The sequence below is a fragment of the Chiloscyllium plagiosum genome, unplaced genomic scaffold, assembly GCF_037043375.1.
Source record: "Chiloscyllium plagiosum isolate Xiang-an unplaced genomic scaffold, Cpla_swu_hap1 HiC_scaffold_15, whole genome shotgun sequence".
Lineage (NCBI taxonomy): Eukaryota > Metazoa > Chordata > Chondrichthyes > Orectolobiformes > Hemiscylliidae > Chiloscyllium > Chiloscyllium plagiosum.
Genome location: NW_028270153.1, coordinates 39,402,514 through 39,424,667, shown reverse-complemented (window position 1 = coordinate 39,424,667; position 22,154 = coordinate 39,402,514). Strand labels below are relative to the sequence as shown.

General features: G+C 39.2%; 1 protein-coding gene across 2 annotated transcripts in view; it reads right to left on the bottom strand.

The window, feature by feature from the left end:
- Window positions 1-4,727: 4,727 nt before the first annotated feature.
- The window catches only part of gdap1l1 (ganglioside induced differentiation associated protein 1-like 1), a 90,618-nt gene continuing 73,191 nt past the window's right edge, over window positions 4,728-22,154 (bottom strand). For both annotated transcript variants that reach the window (XM_087994906.1, XM_043710296.2), the window contains 3 exons: window positions 21,691-21,785; window positions 18,405-18,519; window positions 4,728-9,183 (listed from right to left, as the gene is read on the bottom strand). In XM_087994906.1, the coding sequence (XP_087851032.1) occupies window positions 8,840-9,183; window positions 18,405-18,519; window positions 21,691-21,785 (554 nt within the window). In that variant the 3' untranslated portion in view covers window positions 4,728-8,839. The remainder of the gene's footprint in view (window positions 9,184-18,404; window positions 18,520-21,690; window positions 21,786-22,154) is intronic.

Genomic DNA, 22,154 nt, shown 5'->3' with positions numbered 1-22,154 from the left:
TAGCTAATGCTTAGTTCATACTATGGAAATATAAATGTGGACCCCTCTAAATAACCCAAAATATACAAAAAAACACTTTCACATTCTAGATGAAGAGAAAACAAAATCCTTTCTGTGGCAATTTACTCTGGGAGAAGATAAAACACTTCTTGCTTAAATGTTAGATCCTGAAGACAAAATAAAAGACATAAGATGTGTAATGTTCAGACAACTGTCAGTGTAATATTCTGATGCAGAAAGATGAATCCCACTAAACACAAGCAATTGTCTCTGAGATCTTAGCATGTTTCTTAAATAAGCTGTGTTGGCATTCCGAGTTTTTAGAAAGATAGTTATGGGTTGGACTAGAGCAATATTCCAAATACCACACTGGGCCCACACAAAGGCATTTTACAAAAGCAAAAGTGCTGGGCTGAGAAGCTTTTCCCCTTTCCAAGGCTGACCAACAACTGAAAAATTCAAACAATCTCCAAACAAACTGCAACCTGAAAGTTGAAAACCCACGCAGGGGTTCTACAGGAAATAAGCAGTTACTATAAAATGTGACTTTCAGGAAATGCCTTGCTTAAATAACGACCCTTCGAACCTAATTGCTAAATATGAAGAAAGAGTATTTTTAAAATGCTTAAATATGAAGTCACAATATTGGCATTTCAATATCTAATGCCAATACAAAGTATTAGAGCAACTCAGCAGGTCTGGCAGCATTGTAGAGAGAGAATCTTCTTTGTATCTGATTTTATTGTTGTTTATTAGATGACCACATTTTGGAAAGGACAATCCAAAAATATCTTCTTTTGCCATGTGCTGTGGCCAATTTGCTCATACACAGATAATGGGTGAATGAGACTTTGCATGTAACACAAAAACATTTTGAAGCCAGTGACCTTTCTAATTATTAGATTGTTGCTAAGTTCCATGTGTTTTCTCCTTACATCATTCTAGTTAAGTTTCTGCTAACCCAGCAAAATTTAGGTTGATATCTACACACCCTAACTCTGTTATCTCCTCCCATTCTGCACTATGTACAGATCTGTGTACAGTTCCAGTTCTGGCTTTTGAGCATCTCTGATATTCAATGTCCCAATTTTGATCACTGTACTGCCATGAATGTGGGGTCCTGAGTTCTGAAATACTGTATTCAAACCTCTACCTCTACCTCTCTTTTTTGTCTAAAGTAGCATCTTAAAGAAGGAAATACTCTTTATGACTAAGCTTTCAATTATCTGCCTTTTTTTTTGTAGCTTGACAGTGGAATATATTTGATTACACTCATTGTAGCACTGTGGCACATTTTACCATGTAAAGGTGCAACACCATTGAGCACAACAAACATTAATTCCACAAACCTCATTTTATGAATTTGAGCAAAATCATACTGCCCTGAGACACTGAAGATCCATTATGGCCAACATATTGCACCAACGCATATATCATTAGCAGTCCCAATTTTTTACAATTATTCTGTCTAATTTAAAAGATTAGTAATTGCTTGAATTTCCACCAGCAGCTATTGGCGGAGTCAGTAGGGATTGAGAAGCTAGCTCAAGATTCCCTCAGTTTGCATTTGACCAGCATAGCAATGGCAATTGAGTCACACAGTACAGAAACAGACCTTTCAGCTCAACTTGTCCATGCTGACCAGGTTTCCTGAACTGAACTAGTACCATTTGCCTGCATTTGGCCCATATTCCTCCAGATCCATTATTACTTTGCTTCAAGGGAGCTCTCACATCCCTGAAGCACAACTGAAGTTCCCAACTGGAAAGCTCCAGTTTGATCCCTGCCAAGTCAAACAGGTAACAAAGTCAACCATACCCTTCCCACCAACTAGCTTTCTCTCTTTTCCTCCCATCAGCCCCACCTGCTTTCTGAATAACCAAAACTAGCTCTCCTACTGTTAGCATCTCGCTCTTGCAAGAATCAAACTCAAGTTATGGTACACATCCATATTCATGTTAAACAATTAACTTGTGGTCTTTTCCAGCAACCGTGTTTCTTGGATGAACGTTTCAAGTAATCCACTCCTAATTTCAAATGCATATAATGGTACTGAAACTGCTGCTGTAGTGATAGATGAAGTTCAAATCCAAACTTTTTGTTTTTTAATTTTATAGTGTGTCATTCATCAGGGATCATTTGGCAGCTCATTTAGAGGATTGGGATGTTGGAAACATTGAAAGATGAGGTGATGATTGATGGATGAAAGATAGCTGCTTGATGATATCTGCAGTGACCAGAGAGTAGCTGTTATGTAGGAAGTTAGCATAATGGAATGTAAAAAGGCAGTTACAGAGTGTTGTCAATTCTGGTCAAAAGCAAGAAATCATTAAATGGCATTGATTTTGTTCATACATATCTACTCTGTTCAAACAATGCTTGTTATTGTCTCATTAGTTTTGCAATTGCATTACAATTTCATAAATTTGTAACAGTATTCAGATACATTTTTGTGTTTGTTTAAAAATTGTAGCATGTGCATAGCTGGAGAATGTATAAGGGATAACTTCATTAACTAGCTTTGAAAACTTTCAAAATAATTGTACTTAACCTAGAAATTATCTGGTATCACTGAGAATTTGGTACATCTTGTTGGTCTTCCTCCATCTCTTTCCATGTTGAAATGAACTGTAAACTTGACCTGACTTTTTATATTTATATTATGGTTTGATCTTCTAAACATTAATATGCAGCAGCTGGCTACATATGTTTTTTTTTTAAAACCTAGAATAGTGTGTTATTATTATTCTGGGGCAGCCACATTTAAAGTAGGCAAGGTTCAGATCAACGTTTAGCTCTGAGGGCATGGGATATGCCCCTCTGTAAAATCCTTCCCACTTTTTAAGATCTCTGCGAAGACCTGTAGCTCAGGCCTTAGATGAGGTAGTTGGTTAACTCGCCAAGCTGCTGGGTTATTGTGTAGACATTTCTTTACCGTGCTAGGTAACATCAGTGTGACTTCCGTGAATTGCTGTTGTTCTGTCCCACTTAGTTTTTTATGTGGTCCGATCTGTTGGGGTGAGTGTCACTTCCAGGTCTGTCTGCAGCGGTTTGTAAGGCCTTCAACAAACACAGAAGTAGATCCAGTGTACAAACTGCTGCAGAGAAGACCCAGGAGTGGACACTCGCCCCAACAGACCGGACCACATAAAAAACCCATTGGGACAGACAATAGCACTTCACAGAACTCATGCTGATGATGTTACCCAGCATGGTAACGAAACATCTGCATGATAACCCAGCAGCTGGGTGAACTAACAAAGTGCCTCACCCACTGTGGGAGCAAAGCACCTGCTTACACATACCAAAACACTTCTCTGCATTATTGCACACTTGGTATTAGTGATCCTCAGACACCACTTCCATTTTACCTACCACTCATACACAATTACTCCATTTACCAGCACTCACTTCCTTTCCCATTCTAACGGCTCTTTAGTCCAAACTGAAGGTAGCAAGTCAACAAGACAGATCACGTCCTTTGTTTGCCCATTGGCAGCAGTGCATCACAGAATTTGTCAATTGTCAAAAGGCTCTTTAGATGTGTCTGCGTCCCTGAGTGGTGGCATTTATGCAAACCACAATTAGGTTGAATAGTATTTAGCATTAATAGAGTTGGTGAACTGGGAGTCCAGCTAGAACATTGCTTGCCCACAACCACAAAAACTCATTAGGGTCTATTCACACACACAACTAGTTAATTTTAACATTTTAGACATCCACAGTAACAACATACACATTTTTAAACAGTGATTTTTTTTTTATGTAATATTTTGCTTCTCAACTCATTTCCTTTACCAAATTAGTCTGCACAAGAAGGTACATTTTATATGGAAAGGAACTGAGAACTGAGTAGAACATTAATTTATGGTCTTACTGCTAATTAAGTAATTTTATCTTAAGTGAACAGTACAAAATAAGGCAGCAGTGTTGCTGGAAGACGTAAATAAAAATGACAACGCCTGTATCATCACTTGACCATCTGCAAGACTCTAAAAGGTTTATACGAAGCTAATAACTGCTGTTGCCTAGAAGTTACCAAAATATGGTGACCATTCATTTATTTAACCTGTCATCACAAAAAAAAGTAAAACAGTAATATTGATATGTCATACATTGTATATTATAAATCATTTTCGATTCAGTATCTGAACAGAAATGAAGTATGTTTGCAAGGTGAATATCATCAGTAGTACAGTACATTCAGTGAAATTTTCAGTACTTAGTCATATTTGACTTCGATTGCTAAATCGTTTATTAAGACCTATGTCAAGTCCTGATGTCATAGTCAGGCAATTAGACATGAGCACAATCCTGAATTATTTGTGAATGACTTTTTTTTTGCACTGGAAACTTGGTGGGAAACTGACATTGCAGTATGTTGTTTTCTGTTTCATCGCCACTGACCTGCATTCAGAAACTGAGAATGGACAATGGCTTCAAAATACAAACATAAAGAAAATGTACTATTTTGTTGTTTCGCAGTTTCTTTTTGATAATTAGAAGAAGAAAGTCCTTCAATCAGTGGCCACAAGCTAGACTTCTTTTGTATAAATTCTGTTATGAATGCAGATGCAATTTCTATAAATGTTGTAAATTCTGGTCTGTTGGTCCAATAAAATTATCTCTCTTATAAATGAGCAGTTTTCATTGTTTTTCTCATTTATTTGCACTGGCCATCAATTGCAGAGTTTGAGTGTGTTTTTTACATCACACATTAATGGTAGATTGAACATTTAATGCTGTTATTTTGGGTATTTGAAGCTAAGAACGACTTTAAAATGATTTTGTATTCTATTACCTTTGTAACATTAAGGATAATTTTGGCAAATGCAACTGAAATCAGAGAATTTGCCCAATCTATTGTAAACTCCAGTGGCTCCACATAGCCAAACATTAGCATGCTTATATTTTGCCATGTTATTATGTGATATTTTGCCCTGTAAGCACTGCATTTAGAGTTTACAGCAAGTTTAAAATGCACTTATGAAATTTTAAAATGTGATACACACGTAATATTCTTTCCTGTGACATGAGTCTTTACTCTTCAAGGCATTACTTATTTTCCTTTCTCTGCAAAAAGACACCTTCTTTCAGGGCAAAACAAAATACTAAGAATTCATGGTATATCAATTAACTAGCTAGCTGGTTTTAAAACCATTTTTTGTACACAATTGCTACTTCATCATTTGGAAAGAGAATTTGGAACTAATCAGTCTATTCACATTACTAGTAAACTGAAATATTGCCACATTGCATTTTGATTTCTTCAAAATAAATTTACAATCAAATAGAGAATGTATTATTTAAGAAATGTTCAAGATGGTATTATTGTGATGGTGTATATTTTAAGGCTGCTGTATTCTCAGGAAGGCTAGATTCTTGATGTAAACATTGAAGATGAGGTCCTTCCTCCTACATCAGGTTAATATGATATCCATGTTAAAGTCAAATTTTAAAGATACAGTGGCTTGTTTAGCAAAGCATCTTGTTTGAAATCTTCAGTAGAGGCAAACTTAAATTACACTATTAAGACTGTTAAGTTATTCATTTTTTTAAAAACCTCTACAGAATTTTGTAGAAGGCAAGGCCGTTGCTTTGACCAATATTTATTATTTCATTTTCTGACTAAAAGGAAACCAAAACACAATTTTTTTTTTTTTGAGTGACCATTTTAAATTGCCAACATTGATCAGTGTTGAGGGTGCATTGATTCTAATCATGGCCATCCAGTCACAAAAGCTCTTCCTTTTTTAAAACCATCTCAGTGGAGTAATTGGGGAAACAGGAATTGACATCTTCACAACATCTAATGGCAGTCCAACTTTTGATGACTTTGTAGTTTCTGTGATGTAACTAGTCGTGGTCGAAATAAAAATTTAAGTCCGTTATTAGAATGGGAATGTGAGAACTTATGTCCACAACTGTTATGCATGAAAGGAACATCTTAAAATACTGCTGAGGTTATTTGAAATTTACAGTTTTATGTCATGAACCACTGATTTGTTTTCTCATAGAGAGAAAATGGCACATGTTTGAAATTTCTCAAAGAGAAAACTGAGTTGTATTCATTGTGGAATATTTTCATAGGATAATAATAATAATTCAGATCACACAAAGAAATATCAGGCAAAGGTGGAATAGATTACGGTTCTTATCCAGGGACCCCCCCCATTAAAGACACTAACATAAAGTATGAACAAATACTGAAAACATTCTCTTGTTCTGGTTTCATTGCTGCCTTCTGAATTTTCACATTCAACAATTGATCAGATGGGCCAAAGGAGTGGCAGATGGAATTTAATTTAGATACGTGTGACATGTTCATTTTGGTAAGGCAAATCAGGACAGGACTTATACAGTTAACTGGGAGTGTTGCCAAACAAAGAGACTTGGGTGCAGGTGTGTAGTTCCTTGAAAGTGTCGCAGGTAGATAAGATGGTGAAGAAGGCTTTTGGCAGACTTGCCTTCATTGGTAAGTGCATAGAGTATAGGAATTGTGAGGTCATGTTGCGGCTGTATAGGACATTGGTGAGGCCACTCCTAGAATACTGTGTTCAGTTCTGCTCTCCCTGCTTTAGGAAAGATATGAAGTTTGAAAGATTTTGGAAAATGTTTACAAGGAGGTTGCCAGGATTGGAGACTTTAAACTATAGGGAGAGGCTGAATTGGCTGGGACTTTCTTTCCCGGAACATCGGAGGCTGAGGGATGACCTTAAATATGTTTATAAAATCATGGGGGACATGGATAGGATGAATAGCCAAATGTGTTTATTTTTGGTATGGGAATTCAAAACTAGAGGGCATAGGTTTAAGGTGAGAGGGGTAAGATTTAAAAGGGACATGAGGGGTAATCTTTTCACGCAGAGGGTGATGCATGTATGGAATGAACTGCCAGAGGAAGTGATGGAGGCTGGGACAATTACAGCATTTAAAAGGCATCTGGTTGGGTACATGAATAGAAAAGGTTATGATGGATATGGGCCAAATGCTGGCAAATGGGACAAAATGAGTTTAGGACATCTGGTTGGCATGGATGAGTTGGACTGAAGGGTTTGTTTATGTGCTATAAAACTGACTGTATAGCAGTTTCTGTACACCAATCTGGGTGTATATATGGTTTGAGTTATGACACAAAGATTATTGAAATTTGTTATCATTAACAAGCTTTTTGTCGGTTTTTTAGGGTTTGTTTCAACTCCATTGCCATACTAGCAAGTAATTTTCCACATAGGTCATTTTTGTATGTACTTTAAATTCCAACTTCATTCCAGTGTATTTAGATGCTTGTTTTGTGTGTTCAATAGATATGTTTTGACAAATATTGAGTTAATTAGACTTTGATATTATGACAGGTCTTATCAAGAGTAACCATCTCATTACATGCAATATGCCAAGTGGGCAGGGATTGGCCACTACCATTCGAGTTTTTGTTTACTTTTTAACTTAAGTCGAATGTCCCTTTCTGCCAATTTTCTCAAGTGCCCCTAGTAGCAGATTAATTAAGTACATTGTAATGTATAACTGAACAATGGAGACCCAAAATCTACCAGGTTGAAATTATTATCTCTGACAGCTAATTCTGTTTTGGGCACTGGGCAGATATCATGTTGGCCTTTGCATCCCTGGATTATTCAGTAAGGCTTCTGTTCCAAATAGTTTAATGTTTGGACATGAAGTGAATCTGAGCTCATATTTGGCTGTGGTGGATTGTACCAATATTCTGGTTAGCAGGCTAATTCGTTTGCCTAACTGAGATGGCTATTTGTGATCTGCAGTGAAGGATCAAAGATAATAGTGGAACAATGTCTCAGCATGAATTTGCTGTCTTTGGAAAGAGGAGAGTGATGTAGATATAATATAGGCAAAGGCCAGAAAAGAGAAAAATGTATGTCTGAATAAACAGCACATGATGGTATTGAGAAGTGAGTAATGAAGAATAAGCTATTGCATGTAAATCACAATATGGTTAACTCATGAATTCAGCTGGGATGTAGGGTAGAACTGCTAGCTGCATTAACAGTATACCCCGTGGAAAAGAAAAGCTGAAAAAATCACATGGATGATTATTGCTCTTCAGTCACTGAATGCAGACTCAGAAAGGCTCAGATGCAAATTGTATAGCATCCCCTGAACTGCAGAATGATCTAAAGAAACCTTAAATGGGGAGTATTGACATGTTTTCAAAATAAAATTGCAGTTGTAAGTCAAGTAAGTGCACTTCATTTTTTTAACTCAATTATGAATGTTAACTTCATCCTTTTCAAGTATGAAATACATTCATAATTCATTCAAAAGTAATAAATGTATGTTTGAAAATTATCCATTAACACCTCTCAAAGCAGAGTTCAAACTTAAAATCAGCAAAAGAAAATATGGTTGGACCAAAGTGGCTTTGTATAAACCTGATCATAAAATAATTTGAGCAGATTGACTTAGTAGAAGTCAGTGACATGTCTCATGAAAATGTGCTTTAGTCCAACTCCCTAGAGCCTGTTTATTTCTAAATATTATCAACAGGGCAGAGTTTTGCTGGATTGCTAGCTTTTCAAGTGTAATATACAATGCAATTTCCTAACTGTCAATTGATTCACTTCTAACTTGACTATCTGGTGGTATTTATGCTGCTTGATGAAGTTCAGGTCTGAAGTTACATGGGAAATCTAAATCTATGCATTTAAAAAAAAACAGCAGTGAAAGAATATGTGCTGTGTAATATACCATTCTATGGCATGGAATGTTAACAGTACTACAGAGTTCACCTACTGAAATTAGTCACATTTTTTAAACATTCCATAATATCACACATTACATGGACTGCAGAATTACACTTACTCCTTTACATATATTTTTTCTTGAGATACCAGTAAGCAAAATATCCCATTCCACCAAGGGTTCCCATTAAAAATGAGGCGCCAAAGAAAGAAGGTGGTTTTCTTTTCACAAGGCGGAATGCGTTAGGCAAAACAGCTGACAGCAATGTGGTATGTATGTCTCCCAAAACCTTTCGAAATGCAGTACGTTTCTGCACTCTTTCAAAATATGCTTTTAAATTGGGTCGATCTGCATTTCCCCAGTACTTTTTAGCGAGCCCCAAGAATTTTAAGCGATGTAACGTTGCTCCAAGGGAGATATCCGCTAAGGTAAAAATTGATCCACAAAGCCACGTTTCACACTTCTGTCCTGGAAAAACAAAGGATGTAAAGTCTTGCATGAGATGTTGCACTGAAACTTTCAATATTCCAGTGTTGTAAAATGCTTATCATTTTAAGAAATAATATGAAAGTTACTAAGTTGTATTTCAGTCAGCAATGCTCTTTGATGACTTTGAAGTAAGCTCCAACAAACGTGACGATTTCTGAGATGTGGATTTCCCCTTTCCCAATATTAGGTTGTATCTGGTACCAGGTCAGTGGATTTCCAGGCATCTGGCAACAGTGATGTCATCAAACAGGTAGATAGCCTACATGCAGCATTCTTACAGGCAACAAGTGGGAAATAAAATTCTTCAAATTCCAGCACTTTGATTTTATTGACAGTGAAATTAACAGTTGGGATAGTCACATGGTTTAATATAGAAGTTAAGTCATAAACTATTATTTTAAAATGAAGCTTTTTTTTTATCACAGACTTTTGTTATTCAACAAATAGAAGTTCTTGCTGAGTCAATGATGGTCTTTACAAGTAATTATGAATACAGCATGTTATTAAAAACATGGCTTCACCTTATTTAACAAGATAAAACTTTTCAAAGGGTTTTACTGCCAGTCTAATACTGTATTAGTGAACATTATTGTGAGTTAAATGATTTTTAATTTGTTTTCTTTTGAGTGGGCTTCAACAGTGTACCCTCCAATGAAACACATTATCACAAAAGCAACATTTGAATCTTTGGGTTTGATATGTGAACTCCAGAAGTTGCTGTCAGATTCAAAGGACTAGCGATGGTAAAAGCTGACAGTTTTGCTATGAACTAGGCAAAAGTGAGGACTGCAGATGCTGGAAATCCGAATCTATGATGAACGGCTTTTGTCCAATACGTCAATTTTCCTGCTCCTCAGATGCTGCCTGACCTGTGCTTTTCCAGCGCCACTCTAATCTAGTTTTGCTATCACTAGTTTTGCTGTAATAACACAATGATAATATGACAAAACATAAAATAGATAATTTACTGATACATTCAGTTCTCAGCAAATTTGGTGTCAATCCTATCTACACTTCAAACTAAAAAATGACACCTCGTGGCTAAATCAAAATATAAGCCAGCTGAATGTAAAGAGTCTCAAAGCACCCATATTAGTTACTAGAAGCAATGATTAAGGAGGAAATAGAAACAGAAAATGGTGGAGAAATTGAGCAGGTCTGACAGCATCCGTGAAGAGAGGAGAGGTAATGTTTTCAGTCTGGTTGCACTTCTTGAGAAGAATAGGGTTTAGTCATTTGTCAAGATGAGGATATGCTATACCCTATTCAATGTAAAGTCTATTTATAAATAATAGTCGACTGCATTTCAGTATGTTTACTAAATCAAAACACAGTTTACAATTTACTTAACCAACATTCCTAATCAGGAAGTGTGAGGAAGGGGTTACTTTTCTATTGTTGTGCTCAGTTATCCAAATGTGTAAAGTTAGCTATCTGACTTAGATCAGATTTAATATGAAGGTGACTTCTATCTCTTGTGGATTCTTTTCTAATGCCAAAGGAAACGAACAGCAGAATTAGTTTAATTCTCAGTGATTGTTGTGCATTATCCTTTCTTGTCCTTGTTAATCCACTGCATCTTTCAGTATAATTAAACTTATACCGTCCTTCAATGCCAGTTTTCCATTATGCAGTTTGCTGAGCCTGTCTTTGCTTGGTTCAACTCATATATCCACTTATAAATTATGTATCTTTGGTAATGGCCTCTTTTAAATAGACCTGAAACTGTACTCTTGGGGACTGGTAGTATCCATCCCTGCCTTCTCCACTTTATCTTATGTATGTTTATAACTTGATGTCATGGTCTGTAGATATGGTGTCAATTTCCAAATGAAAGCTAGGACTACCGCTATATAACCACATTCAGCACTCTGTTACATCAAACCTCTTACACTGACTGAATGTTGGACAAGCAGTCTAATTTTCACAAGCTAAACTTTCAGAACTCAAAAGCCATTGTTTCTGGGCTGAACACAACTTCTCACTCTTTTCTCAGTGGCTCAACTTGAATTAGATCATTCATAAACTTGATTGCCCCTAATCTAAGAGTTTGATTCACCCTAACCTGAGTTGGCTTCCAGTTCAAAAAGGCCCCTGAATTTGTTTTTAGGATGATTAGACATTTTTGAATTCTCTGCATGTCTACAACTTCTTCTGGTCAAAACGTTAGCTCTTCCCACCCAAACACCAAGCAAATTCACAACTGATCTTGGAGAAACCTATTTGGGAGAGATCTCAGCACAGAGACAGCCTTGCTTTAAATCTTCAGTCGTGAATAGAATGGATTCTTTCTTAATTATATGTTTTACTGAGATCTGTCTCTTGATGAAATGTAAAAATATAAGCCACAAGTATTAAGTTAGCTTGGAGTAGTGTTTTATAGAGGAATATAAGGGGTTATTTTCTGGGTCTGCAGATTGGAAGCAAAAATGGCCCTTGGTAGAGTGCCATGGTCGTCTTGTCAGATGTGGGGGTTTAGGAAGAGTTTACGTGTTAGTGAGGATTATAGCTGCAATAAATGCTGTAGGTTGTGAATCCTATCAGATCAAATGAAATGGTTGGAGCAACAGTTAGAGTTACAAAAGCAAGGGGGTGTGATGGATGGCAGTTATAGGAAGAGAGAAAAGTCGCAAATGTAGTCACATAGATGGGTTAACTCCAAGAAAGGTAAGAGAGTTAGGCAGGTAGTGCAGGAGTCTTCTGTGGAAATCTCCATTTCAAACAAGTATGCTGTTTGGAAAAATGTAGGGAGTGATGGATTCTCAGGGGAATGTAGCACGAACAGCCAAGTTTCTGGTATCGCGACTGCTCAAATGCAATGAGATTACAAGAGATCAATTATGTTAGGAGACTCTAGTCCAAGGTTTCTGTGGCCAGTAGCAAAAAAATCAGGATAGTGTGTTGCTTCCCTGGTGCCAGGATCAAGAATGTCTCAGAGAGGGTGCAGAGTGTTCTCAAGGGGGAGAGGGCTTATCAGGAGGTCATTGTATACATTGGAACCAACAATAAAGGAAGGGAGAAGGTTGACATTCTGAAAGGAGAACACAGAGGGTTAGGCAGAAATTTAAAAAGGAGGTCCTTGAGTAGTAATATCTGGATTGTTCCCGGTACTACGAGCTAGTGAGGGTAGGAATAGGATAGAGCAGATGAATGCACGGCCGAGGAGCTGATGTATGGGAGAAGGATTCACATTTTTGAATCGTTGGAAGCTCTTCTGGGATGAAGTGACCTGTACAAGAAGGATGGACTGCATCTAAATTGGAATGTGACTAATATACTGGCATGGAGATTTGCTAGAGCTGCTCGGGAGGATTTAAACTAGTAATGTGGGGGGGGGGGGGCAGTGGAAATGCAGCAAGTTGGTGAGGAAACCAATCAATCTGAGATTGGTACAGTTGGAAAAGAAGCAAGATAAACAGTCAGGGCAGGCAGGGACAAAGCAGAGAACAAGGTCAGACTGAAAAATTAAACGGCATTTATTTCCATGCAAGGGGCCTAACAGGGAGGGCAGATGAACACAGGGCATGGTTAGGAACATGGGACTGGGATATCATAGCAATTACAGAAACATGGCTCAGGGATGGGCACGACTGGCAGCTTAATGATCCAGGATACAGATGCTACAGGAAGTACAGAAAGGGAAGCAAAATAGGAGGCAGAGTGGCCTTTATGATAAGGGATAGCATTACAGGATATTCCTGAAAATACATCCAGGGAAGTTATTTGGGTGGAACTGAGAAATAAGGGAGGGATGAACACCTTATTGGGAATGTATTATAGACTGCTCCCCCCCACCCTTCCCCGTCCCCCACCAATAGTCAGAGGGAAATTGAGAAACAAATTTATAAGGAGATGTTATCTGATAATAGGGTGGTTATGGAACGGGATTTTAACTTTCCAAACATAGACTAGGACTGCCATAGTGTTAAGGGTTTAGATGGAGAGGAATTTGTTAAGTGTGTACAAGACAATTTTCTGATTCAGTATGTGGATGTACCTACAAGAGAAGGTGCAAAACTTGACCTACTCTTGGGGAATAAGGCAGGGCAGGTGACCAAGGTGTCAGTGGGGGAGCACTTTGGGGCTAGCGACCATAATTCTGTTAGTTTTAAAATAGTGATAGAAAATATAGACCAGATCTAAAAGTTGAAGTTCTGAATTGGAGAAGTGCCAATTTTGACGGTATTGGGCAAGAACTTTCAAAAGCTGATTGGGGGCAGATGTTCACAGGTAAAGGGACAGCTGGAAAATGGGAAGCCTTCTGAAATGAGATAACGAGACAGTATATTCCTGTTAGGGTGAAAGGAAAGGCTGGTAGTTATAGGGAATGTTGGATGACTAAAGAAATTGAGGTTTTGGTTAAGAGAAAGAAGGAATCGTATGTCAGGTATAGACAGGATAGGTCGAGTGAATCCTGAGAAGAGTATAAAGGCAGTAGGAGTATACTTAAGAGGGAAATCAGGAGAACAAAAAGGGGACATGAGATAGTTTTGGCAAATAGATTTAAGGAGAATCCAAAATATTTTTACAAATACATTAAGGACGTTAGAGTAACAAGGGAGAGAATAGGGCCCCTCAAAGATCAGCAAGGCGGCCTTTGTGTGGAGCCACAGGAAATGCGGGAGATACTAAGTGAGTATTTGAACTGTGGAAAAGGACATTGAAGGTATAGAATGTAGGAAAATAGACAATGACATCTTGAAAAATGCCCGTATTACAGAGGAGGAAGTGTTGGATGTCTTGAAATGCATAAAGATGGATAAATCCCCAGGACCAGATCAGGTGTACCCTAGAACTCTGTGGGAAGCCAGGGAGTGATTGCTGGGCCTCTTGCTGAGATATTTGTATCATTGATTAGTCACAGGTGAAGTGCCAGAACACTGGAGGTTAGCTAATGTGGTGCCACTGTTTAAGAAGGATGGTAAGGACAAGCCAGGGCACTACAGGTCGGTGAGCCTGACATCAGTGGTGGGCAAGTTGTTGGAGGGAATCCTGACGGACAGGATGTTTATATATTTGGAAACTTGCTTAAAAATGCGTTGCTGGAAAAGTGCAGCAGGTCAGGCAGCATCAAAGGAGCAGGAGAATCAATGTTTCGGGCATAAGCCCTTCTTCAGGAATCCTGAAGAAGGGCTTATGCCCGAAACGTCGATTCTCCTGTCTCACAAACTTGATTGAGTTTTTTGAAGAAGTAACAAAGAGGATTGATGAGGGCAGAACGGTAGACATGATCTATATGGACTTTAGTAAGGTGTTTGACAAGTTTCCGAATGGAAGACTGGTTAGCAAGGTTAGATCTCATGGAATACAGGGAGAACTAGCCATTTGGATACAGAACTGGCTCAAAGATCGAAGACAAGAGGGTGGTAGTAGAGGGTTATTTTTCAGACTGGAGGCCTGTGACTAATGGAGTGCCATAAGTAGTTGGGCCCACTACTTTTCATCATTTATATAAATGGTTTGGATGAGAGCATAAGACGTACAGTTAGTAAGTTTGCAGATGACACCAGAATTAGAGGTGTAATAGTAAGCAAAGAAGGTTACATCAGATTACAATGGGATCTTGATCAGGTGAGGCAATGGGCTGAGGATTGACAGATGGAGTTTAATTTAGATGAGTTGCTGCATTTTGGGAAAGCAAATCTTAGCAGGACTTATACACTTAATAGTAAGGTCCTGGGGAGTGTTATTGAATAAAGAGACCTTGGAGTGCAGGTTCATAGCTCCTTGAAAGTGGAGTCGCAGGTTGATAGGATAGTAAAGAAGGCGTTTGGTTTGCTTTCCTTCTTTGGTCAGAGTATTGAGCACAGGAGTTGGGAGGTCATGTCGTGACTGTATCAGACATTGGTTAGGCCATTTTTGGAATGTTGCATGCAATTCTGATCTTCCTATCAGAAGGAAGTTGTGAAATTTGAAAAGATTCAAAAAAGATTTACAAAGATGTTGCCAGGATTGGACGATTTGAGCTATAGGGAGAGGTTGAATAGACTAGGGCTGTTTTCCTTGGAGCGTCGGAGGCTGATGGGTGACCTTATCGAGGTTTATAAAATCATGAAGGGCATGGAGAGGGTAAATAGACAAGGTCTTTTCTCTGGGGTGGGGGAGTCCTGAACTAGAAGGCATAGATTTAGAGTGAGAGGGGAAAGGTATAAAAGAGACCTAAGAGGCAACTTTTTCACCAGAGGGTGGTACGTGTGTGGAGTAGGCTGCCAAAGGAAGTGGGGGAGGCTGGTGCAATTGCAATATTTAAAAGGTGTCTGGATGGGTGTATGAATAGGAAGGGTTTGGAGGAATATGGGCTGGTTGCTGGCAGGTGGGACTAGTTTGGTTGGGATATCTGGTTGGCATGGATGAGTTGGACTGAAGGGTCTGTTTCTGTGCTGTACATCTCTATGACTCTATGACTATCCCATTGGATTTAGCATCTTGTACATTCCATTAACCCCTCTCTATTATTGATTTCAGTGCTTTAAATCCTAGACTCCTTCCCTTACCCCACTTCCTCAATTATGTTGCTTCACCATCTTCATTTCTCTATAGAGTAAAGGGAATTATAGTTGGCTGATAGTTATAGTTGAGCATTTGCTGTAAGGAAGTTGATCGTCACTGGAGTGTATATTTTCTGATGCCTGTAACCTACCTACATTTATTTTGTTTTGTAAATAAGGTGATACACCCAAGCCACTCTTGGTGATGGACACTGAAGTCAACCACCCACAGTACATTTTGAGTTCTTGCCATCCTTAATGCTATATCCAGGTTGTGTGCCACACTCCCTCCACAATCAATGCTCAGTAGCAGCTGTGAATGCTCCTTTAGACAGTACTTTAGATTAGATTACCTACAGTGTGGAAACAGGCCCTTCAGCCCAACAAGTCCACAGTGACCCTCCGAAGAGCAACTCAGCCAGACCCATTCCTCTACATTCATCCCTGACTAATGCACCTAACACCACAGGCAATTTAGCATAGCCAATTCACCTAACCTACACATCTTTGGACTATGGGAGGAAACCGGAGCATACGCACGCAGACACAGGGAGAATGTGCAAACTCCACACAGACAGCTGCCCGAGGCGGGAATTGAACCTGGGTCTCTGGTGCTGTGAGGCAGCAGTGCTAACCACTGAGCCACCGTGCCGTCCTTTAGCAGTGGGAGTCAAACCCACGACTCTGCGGAGGTTGCAAACCTGAACCCAGTGGCTTAGACCGCTTGACCATCGCCCGGACACCTTCCAAATCCATGACCACTACTATCTAGATGGACAAGGGCATCTACAAATCCCCCTCCAAGTCACTCACCATCCTGACATGGAAATATGTCACTATTCCTTCAGAGTCACTGGGTCAAAGTCCTGGAACTCCCTCTCTAATGGCATTGTGGGAATACCTACAACACATGGATTACAGTGGATCAAGAAGGCAGCTCACCATGACCTTCTCAAGTACAACTACAAATGGGCTTAAATGTTTGCCCAGCCAGCAATGCCTGCATTCTTTAAATAAATAAAAATAGAAGGCTGTCTTGATCATATGAGGGGATGAGATATTTTGAAACTATATCTTGGTCTGAATGTGCTCATTGAGATCAAGCATAAACTATTGTTCTCTCTGTTAGATGAGAAAGACTTGAGAAGTATGCTTCTCTGGAGATAGATTCAGATTATCTGTCTTATAAGATTTATCTATGTAATGAAATATGGACAGAGGAAGCTACAGACATCCATAAGTGTGCTCTCTAGAGTGACAGTAGAATAGAATGAGTGCAGTGAAAAGTTTCCAATCTTAGCCTTACTATCTATAATGAATCATTTTTTGAAAATTTGCTTGAGTCGTACACTTGGGCCACAATGGCCAAAAAGCCAGAACACTTTCAATCAAATACAGTCAGAAGTAAAGGTTGTCTGAGAGTGTGTTAATCGCAATATTGCGATGTAGGTTGGCCAGACAAGAAGGCCTATTAGCTTTGCCTGAAGACGTATTTCACATATTGACAGCATTTTGTGATTATAGATGACTTACTGGTGTTTGACAGATTGGTTGTTCTAGCTTTACTGATGACTAAATCCAGGACAGAATACACCAGGTTCACTTAAGGATAATCAAGTGCAGAGCCAGGGTTCAAGTGCTGATGCAGTCAGAGATGTCAAAGGAGTTTACAGATCCCATAGCTGACTGAGAGACTTGTGTTGTCATGGGACTGAGCAACATGAGTCACTGATACCCACTACTTTCTCCAACAGATTGTGGGAACCAATGCAAATAGAGCTACTTATGTTTAATGGACAATCTTTCTTCAATTGCTGTCAGCTAATCTTTATGATGGATAGAGTTACATACCACCAACACATGGAATTCCTGAGGTAGTTGTGTCAAATAATGGACTACAGTTTACTCATTGTCTTTCAGCCAATTTGCAGCTAGTTCTGGATTTAAACATGTAACATGTTTGTCGGCATGCCCACAGAGGAATGGGAATCTGAATGTTTCCTGCTTGTTGAATGCTGCTTGACCTGCTGTGCTTTTCCAGCACTACTCTAATCTTGACTCTAATCTCCAGCATCTGCAGTACCCACTTTTGCCCAAATTGAATATGTGGTCTAGACAGTCATTCTCCTTTTGAAGCAAGATGCTGACTTTCCTACAGCATTACTAAATTACCACTCCACCCTGCTTCAATATGGCTCATCATCAGAATTGCTGCTGCGCAGAAAATTGAGGAACAGCCTTGATGGGCTGAATGGACTACTTATGCTCCTAATTCACATGTTTGTATCTTGTGTGCACATGTTTTGTGTGAGTGCAATTACATTTTAGGTGTCATGAAAATAAATGTCATTCATTTCTATTTATTCAAAGTTACAAGAAAGCTTGTTTGTCTCTCCTTAAAAGTCATAGCACTGAAAAGGTTAAAGTTCTCCTCCAAAACACATCTTGTCAGTAAAGATGTGTGAAAAGGAGAAAGAAATCCCATAAGTCTCCCTTACTACTGCCCTATTATGTATGTTGATTGGAAGGATGGATTTAAAATGGCAGCAAACGATGTCTTTTACTAGTCAGACCAGCACGGTAAATTTCAGTGAAGCACCTGATGTTGGCAGCTTTATGGCAACTGTCCATTTGTGATGTACTTTAGACATTGGATGGCACAAGCACATATGATGGACTCATTGCCAATATCTTCTTTTAATAACTCCATACCTGCTAGTTCATGCTTTCGCTGTTCAAGCTCTGCTTCCACTTGATCTAAAACTTTTCCTAACTCACTAAGAATTTTCTTCAGATTGTTCACATCGTCATGGTCAAGTATCTTAGTCTAGGAAGAATAGAGAAAAGGATATTACTGTGTTTTAATCTTACTTGGTAATAGCAGAACAGTCCTCAATGTGGCCAGTGGTGTGAACATACAGCGTAGAATTGGCTTGTTATTGATAAGCTTATTGAATTGGGAAAAGTGCCAGTCTGCTCATCCATACAAACAAGAAACCCTGCTTGCTGGCCTCGAGTTTCCTGTGATAGTTTTAATATTTGAGATTACTGATGTAAAGTCAGTTATACACTGACTTAAACTGAACATACACTCTTTTGACTTCGTAACACTTACAATGACACTGCAACTAAAATACAACACAAATATTATCTCTACTGGTTGACCTTACTAAATTGAAGTAAAAACTCTGTTACTGTAAAGTCACCTATAAATTCCATTAGGCACAAAAGAGACATTTGTTTCAATTAACATCCAGACAAGCTCAAATATTAAGTAATTTTTTTTCATGTTGATGTTAAAATAAATTGAATCTTACTTCTGAAAGCAACATTTTCAAACTGCCTACATGTAGATGGAGAATGTGATACTTGAATTAAACAATGAAGATTTGTTTGGCATGCCATGCAGCACAATGCACATTCCTAAATATATTAAACAAACAATGGAAAATTCTTGGGAAATGACTTGACAAAATGAGACCAGGCCATAAACATTTGCAATCTGAGCAGACTACTTTTCAAAGTATTTCAAACAAAGTGTATAGTTTTTGCTTTTTTTCTGTTTCCATGGTAGCAGGGCTACATTTACTGCTGTCCCCAGTTGTCCTGAACTGGTGGTGGTAAACCTTCACCTTTACCTGTTGGAGTCTTTGTGATGATTGTGCTCCTACAAAGCTGGTATCTACATATTCCACAATATTGATCAGGTAACAATGAAAACATTGATATATGTTTGTGTTTGTCATGAGGATGAAATGTAGAAGATGGCATGAAAGATGTGGTATTTTTGCCTGCATTATCAGTCATAGAGATTGCATCTCCTTCAATGACAATGAAAACAATCTTGATGAGTTATTGCAAATAAAGCTACACAATAACTAGAGTATGCCAGTAACTGAGGAGGTGATTGTCTGGATGCTGATCTGGCAAATGTTCAGTTTATTGAGTAATTTGTAGACTATCTCATCTTGGCAACTGACGGGTATTGCATTACATTCTTGACTTGAATATTGTAGAGGATGGAGAGGAATTGAGGGTTCAGGAGCTAGACCAACTAGTGTAGTGTTTCCAGCATCTTGTAGCTATGGGTTTGATAGAGCTAACCTAGTTATGTTTCTCCTTTGAGAAATTCAATTGGCCAATGGGCCAGGTAGTGTTAAATTTGAATGGATGCGAGATATTGCCCTTTAGTGAGGCAAGATTTGTACAGTTGATGGTGGGGCCCCGAGTAATGTTGAGTGGAGAGGCTGGGGTTGCGGGGGTGGAGGGGTTCAGATGTGTAATTCTTTGAGATTGTGGACTGGGTGGTTGGGAGGATGCTTGGTGCAATTGCTTTCATTTCTGAGCTGTGTTGAGGGGGTGTTTGGGGACGGGTGTCGGGGGTAGGTGAGCCGTGTTGGGGAGGGGAGCAGGTGTCGGGGAGAGGGGCAGGTGTCAGGGGAGGGTGAGCCTTATTGCGGAGGGGGCAGGTGTCGGGGAGTGGGGCAGGTGTCAGGGGAGGGTGAGCTTTATCGGGCGGGGGGGCAGGTGTCGGGGGAGGGGTGTCGAGGGAGGGTCAGCCATGTCGGGCGGGGGGGTGAGGGGTGTGGGGGCTGGTGTCGGTGGGGTGTGATCTGTGTCGGTGGAGGATGAGCCCTCTCGGGGGAGGGCGATCTGTGTCGGATGAGTGTGGGTCTTGAGGGAGGGGGTATCGTGGGATGGTGAGCCGTGTTGGTGGGTCTCGGGGAGGATGAACTCGTTGGGGTAGGTGTCAGGTGAGGGCGAGCTGTGTCAGGTGACTGGGAGTTGGAATGTTGTGTTGAGGTTGTGTGGGGCATTGATGGGGCCTCTTCTGGAGTGCTGTTCTTTTCCCCTTGCTATGGAAAGGATGTTGTTGGATTGGAGGGGATCAAGGCGATTTTCAGGAATGATGCCAGGAGTGGAGAGTCTGAGTAGAATTGTGGGGATAGGCTGGGACATGTTTCACTGGAGTGAGGGAGGTTGAGGGATGGGCTTGTGGGATCATTTAGGGTATGGATAGGGTGAATAGCTAGGGTCTTTTCCCTAGGGTGGCAGAGTTCAAAACCAGGGGGCATATTTTTAAGGTGAGAGGAGAAAGTTTTAAAAAGAATATGAGGGACAACGTTTTTACACAGAAAGTGGTTCATGTGTGGAATGAACTGCCACAGAAAGTGTAGGTACAATTACAACTTTTATAATACATTTGGATAAATATATGAATAGAAAAGGTTTGGAGCGATATTCGCCAAATGCAAGCAAGTAGGACTAGTTTAGTTTGGGAACATGATCAGCGTGAACTGGTTGGACTGTAGAGTCTGTTTCCATGCTGAATGACTCGAAGATTTTCACAGTAGGAGGCTTGATGATTGTTCCATTGCTCTTGCTACATTAACAGTGTTATGCAAAACGCATGTTGTTACTGCTGTTGTTGTGTATGGCAATGGTTGCATCTTCTCTCGTTCATGATGGTGATAATCTGGTGCTAATGTATTGTGAATGCACCTGTCACTTTCAGCCAAAGTCGAGGTATTGCTTAGTCTCTGCTGTAAGTTGACATGACCCGCTTCATTACGAGGATATATTAATAGATCTGAAAACTGAGGTATTGTGGATGAAATAAGGGAAGTATTCTGAGTCTGTATCAAATTTTGCTTTGGTCACAACTAGAGTATTGCTGTGAAAAAGAACTTGTTGCCGAAGGTTTTTGTCTTTCCTCATCAGAACAAATGCATGAATGTTAAATTGAAAATAATCATGCCAATTTACACCAGAGGAGAAATGATGCAGCAAGATTCTAATTTGTTTGGAGACAAAGGCAAGATAGGGAACACTTAATTTTTACTAGAATAAAGTTTGTCTTCACATAGCTTATAGCTCAAGTAGTTCAATATTCCATATCAGGTCTAATGGCAACTTGTTTGCAAGAATGCTTAGCCTGAAGCGAAAATTGACACCTTCATTTTAGAATCAAGTTGAAAGTAAACTGTATTTATATTACCATAAGTTTTTTTTGTTTGGAAAGGTATGGCTCTGTGAGTTGAGGTTGTTCTTGGTCAAGCTTCAAGAGTTCTGCAGCGGTGTTTACTAAATGTCCTGTCAGAAGAAAAGTCAAAGATATATGATTTCATATCTATTATGCCTTGTACAACATGAAAAAAAAAATGGTACACTGAAGCAAAACTCATTGCCACTGGTACAGCTTTTGGTCTAGAAAAACATATTTCTAATTACTATTTTGATTAAGAAGATTCCACTAATGTTCAAAGTCCTAGCTATACATGGGATGACAACCAAACTTAAATGTTTGAATTAGTGTCATTTCTTTTCATATCAAGTTCTGTACAGTTATAAAATATATTCTAGCAATTATTCCAAAACCAAAATGGGCTACAGTAGAGATCACTCAAGCTGAGTTTACCTGACAATACAATGTTCAAATGAAACACCTATTATTTTGTGGGA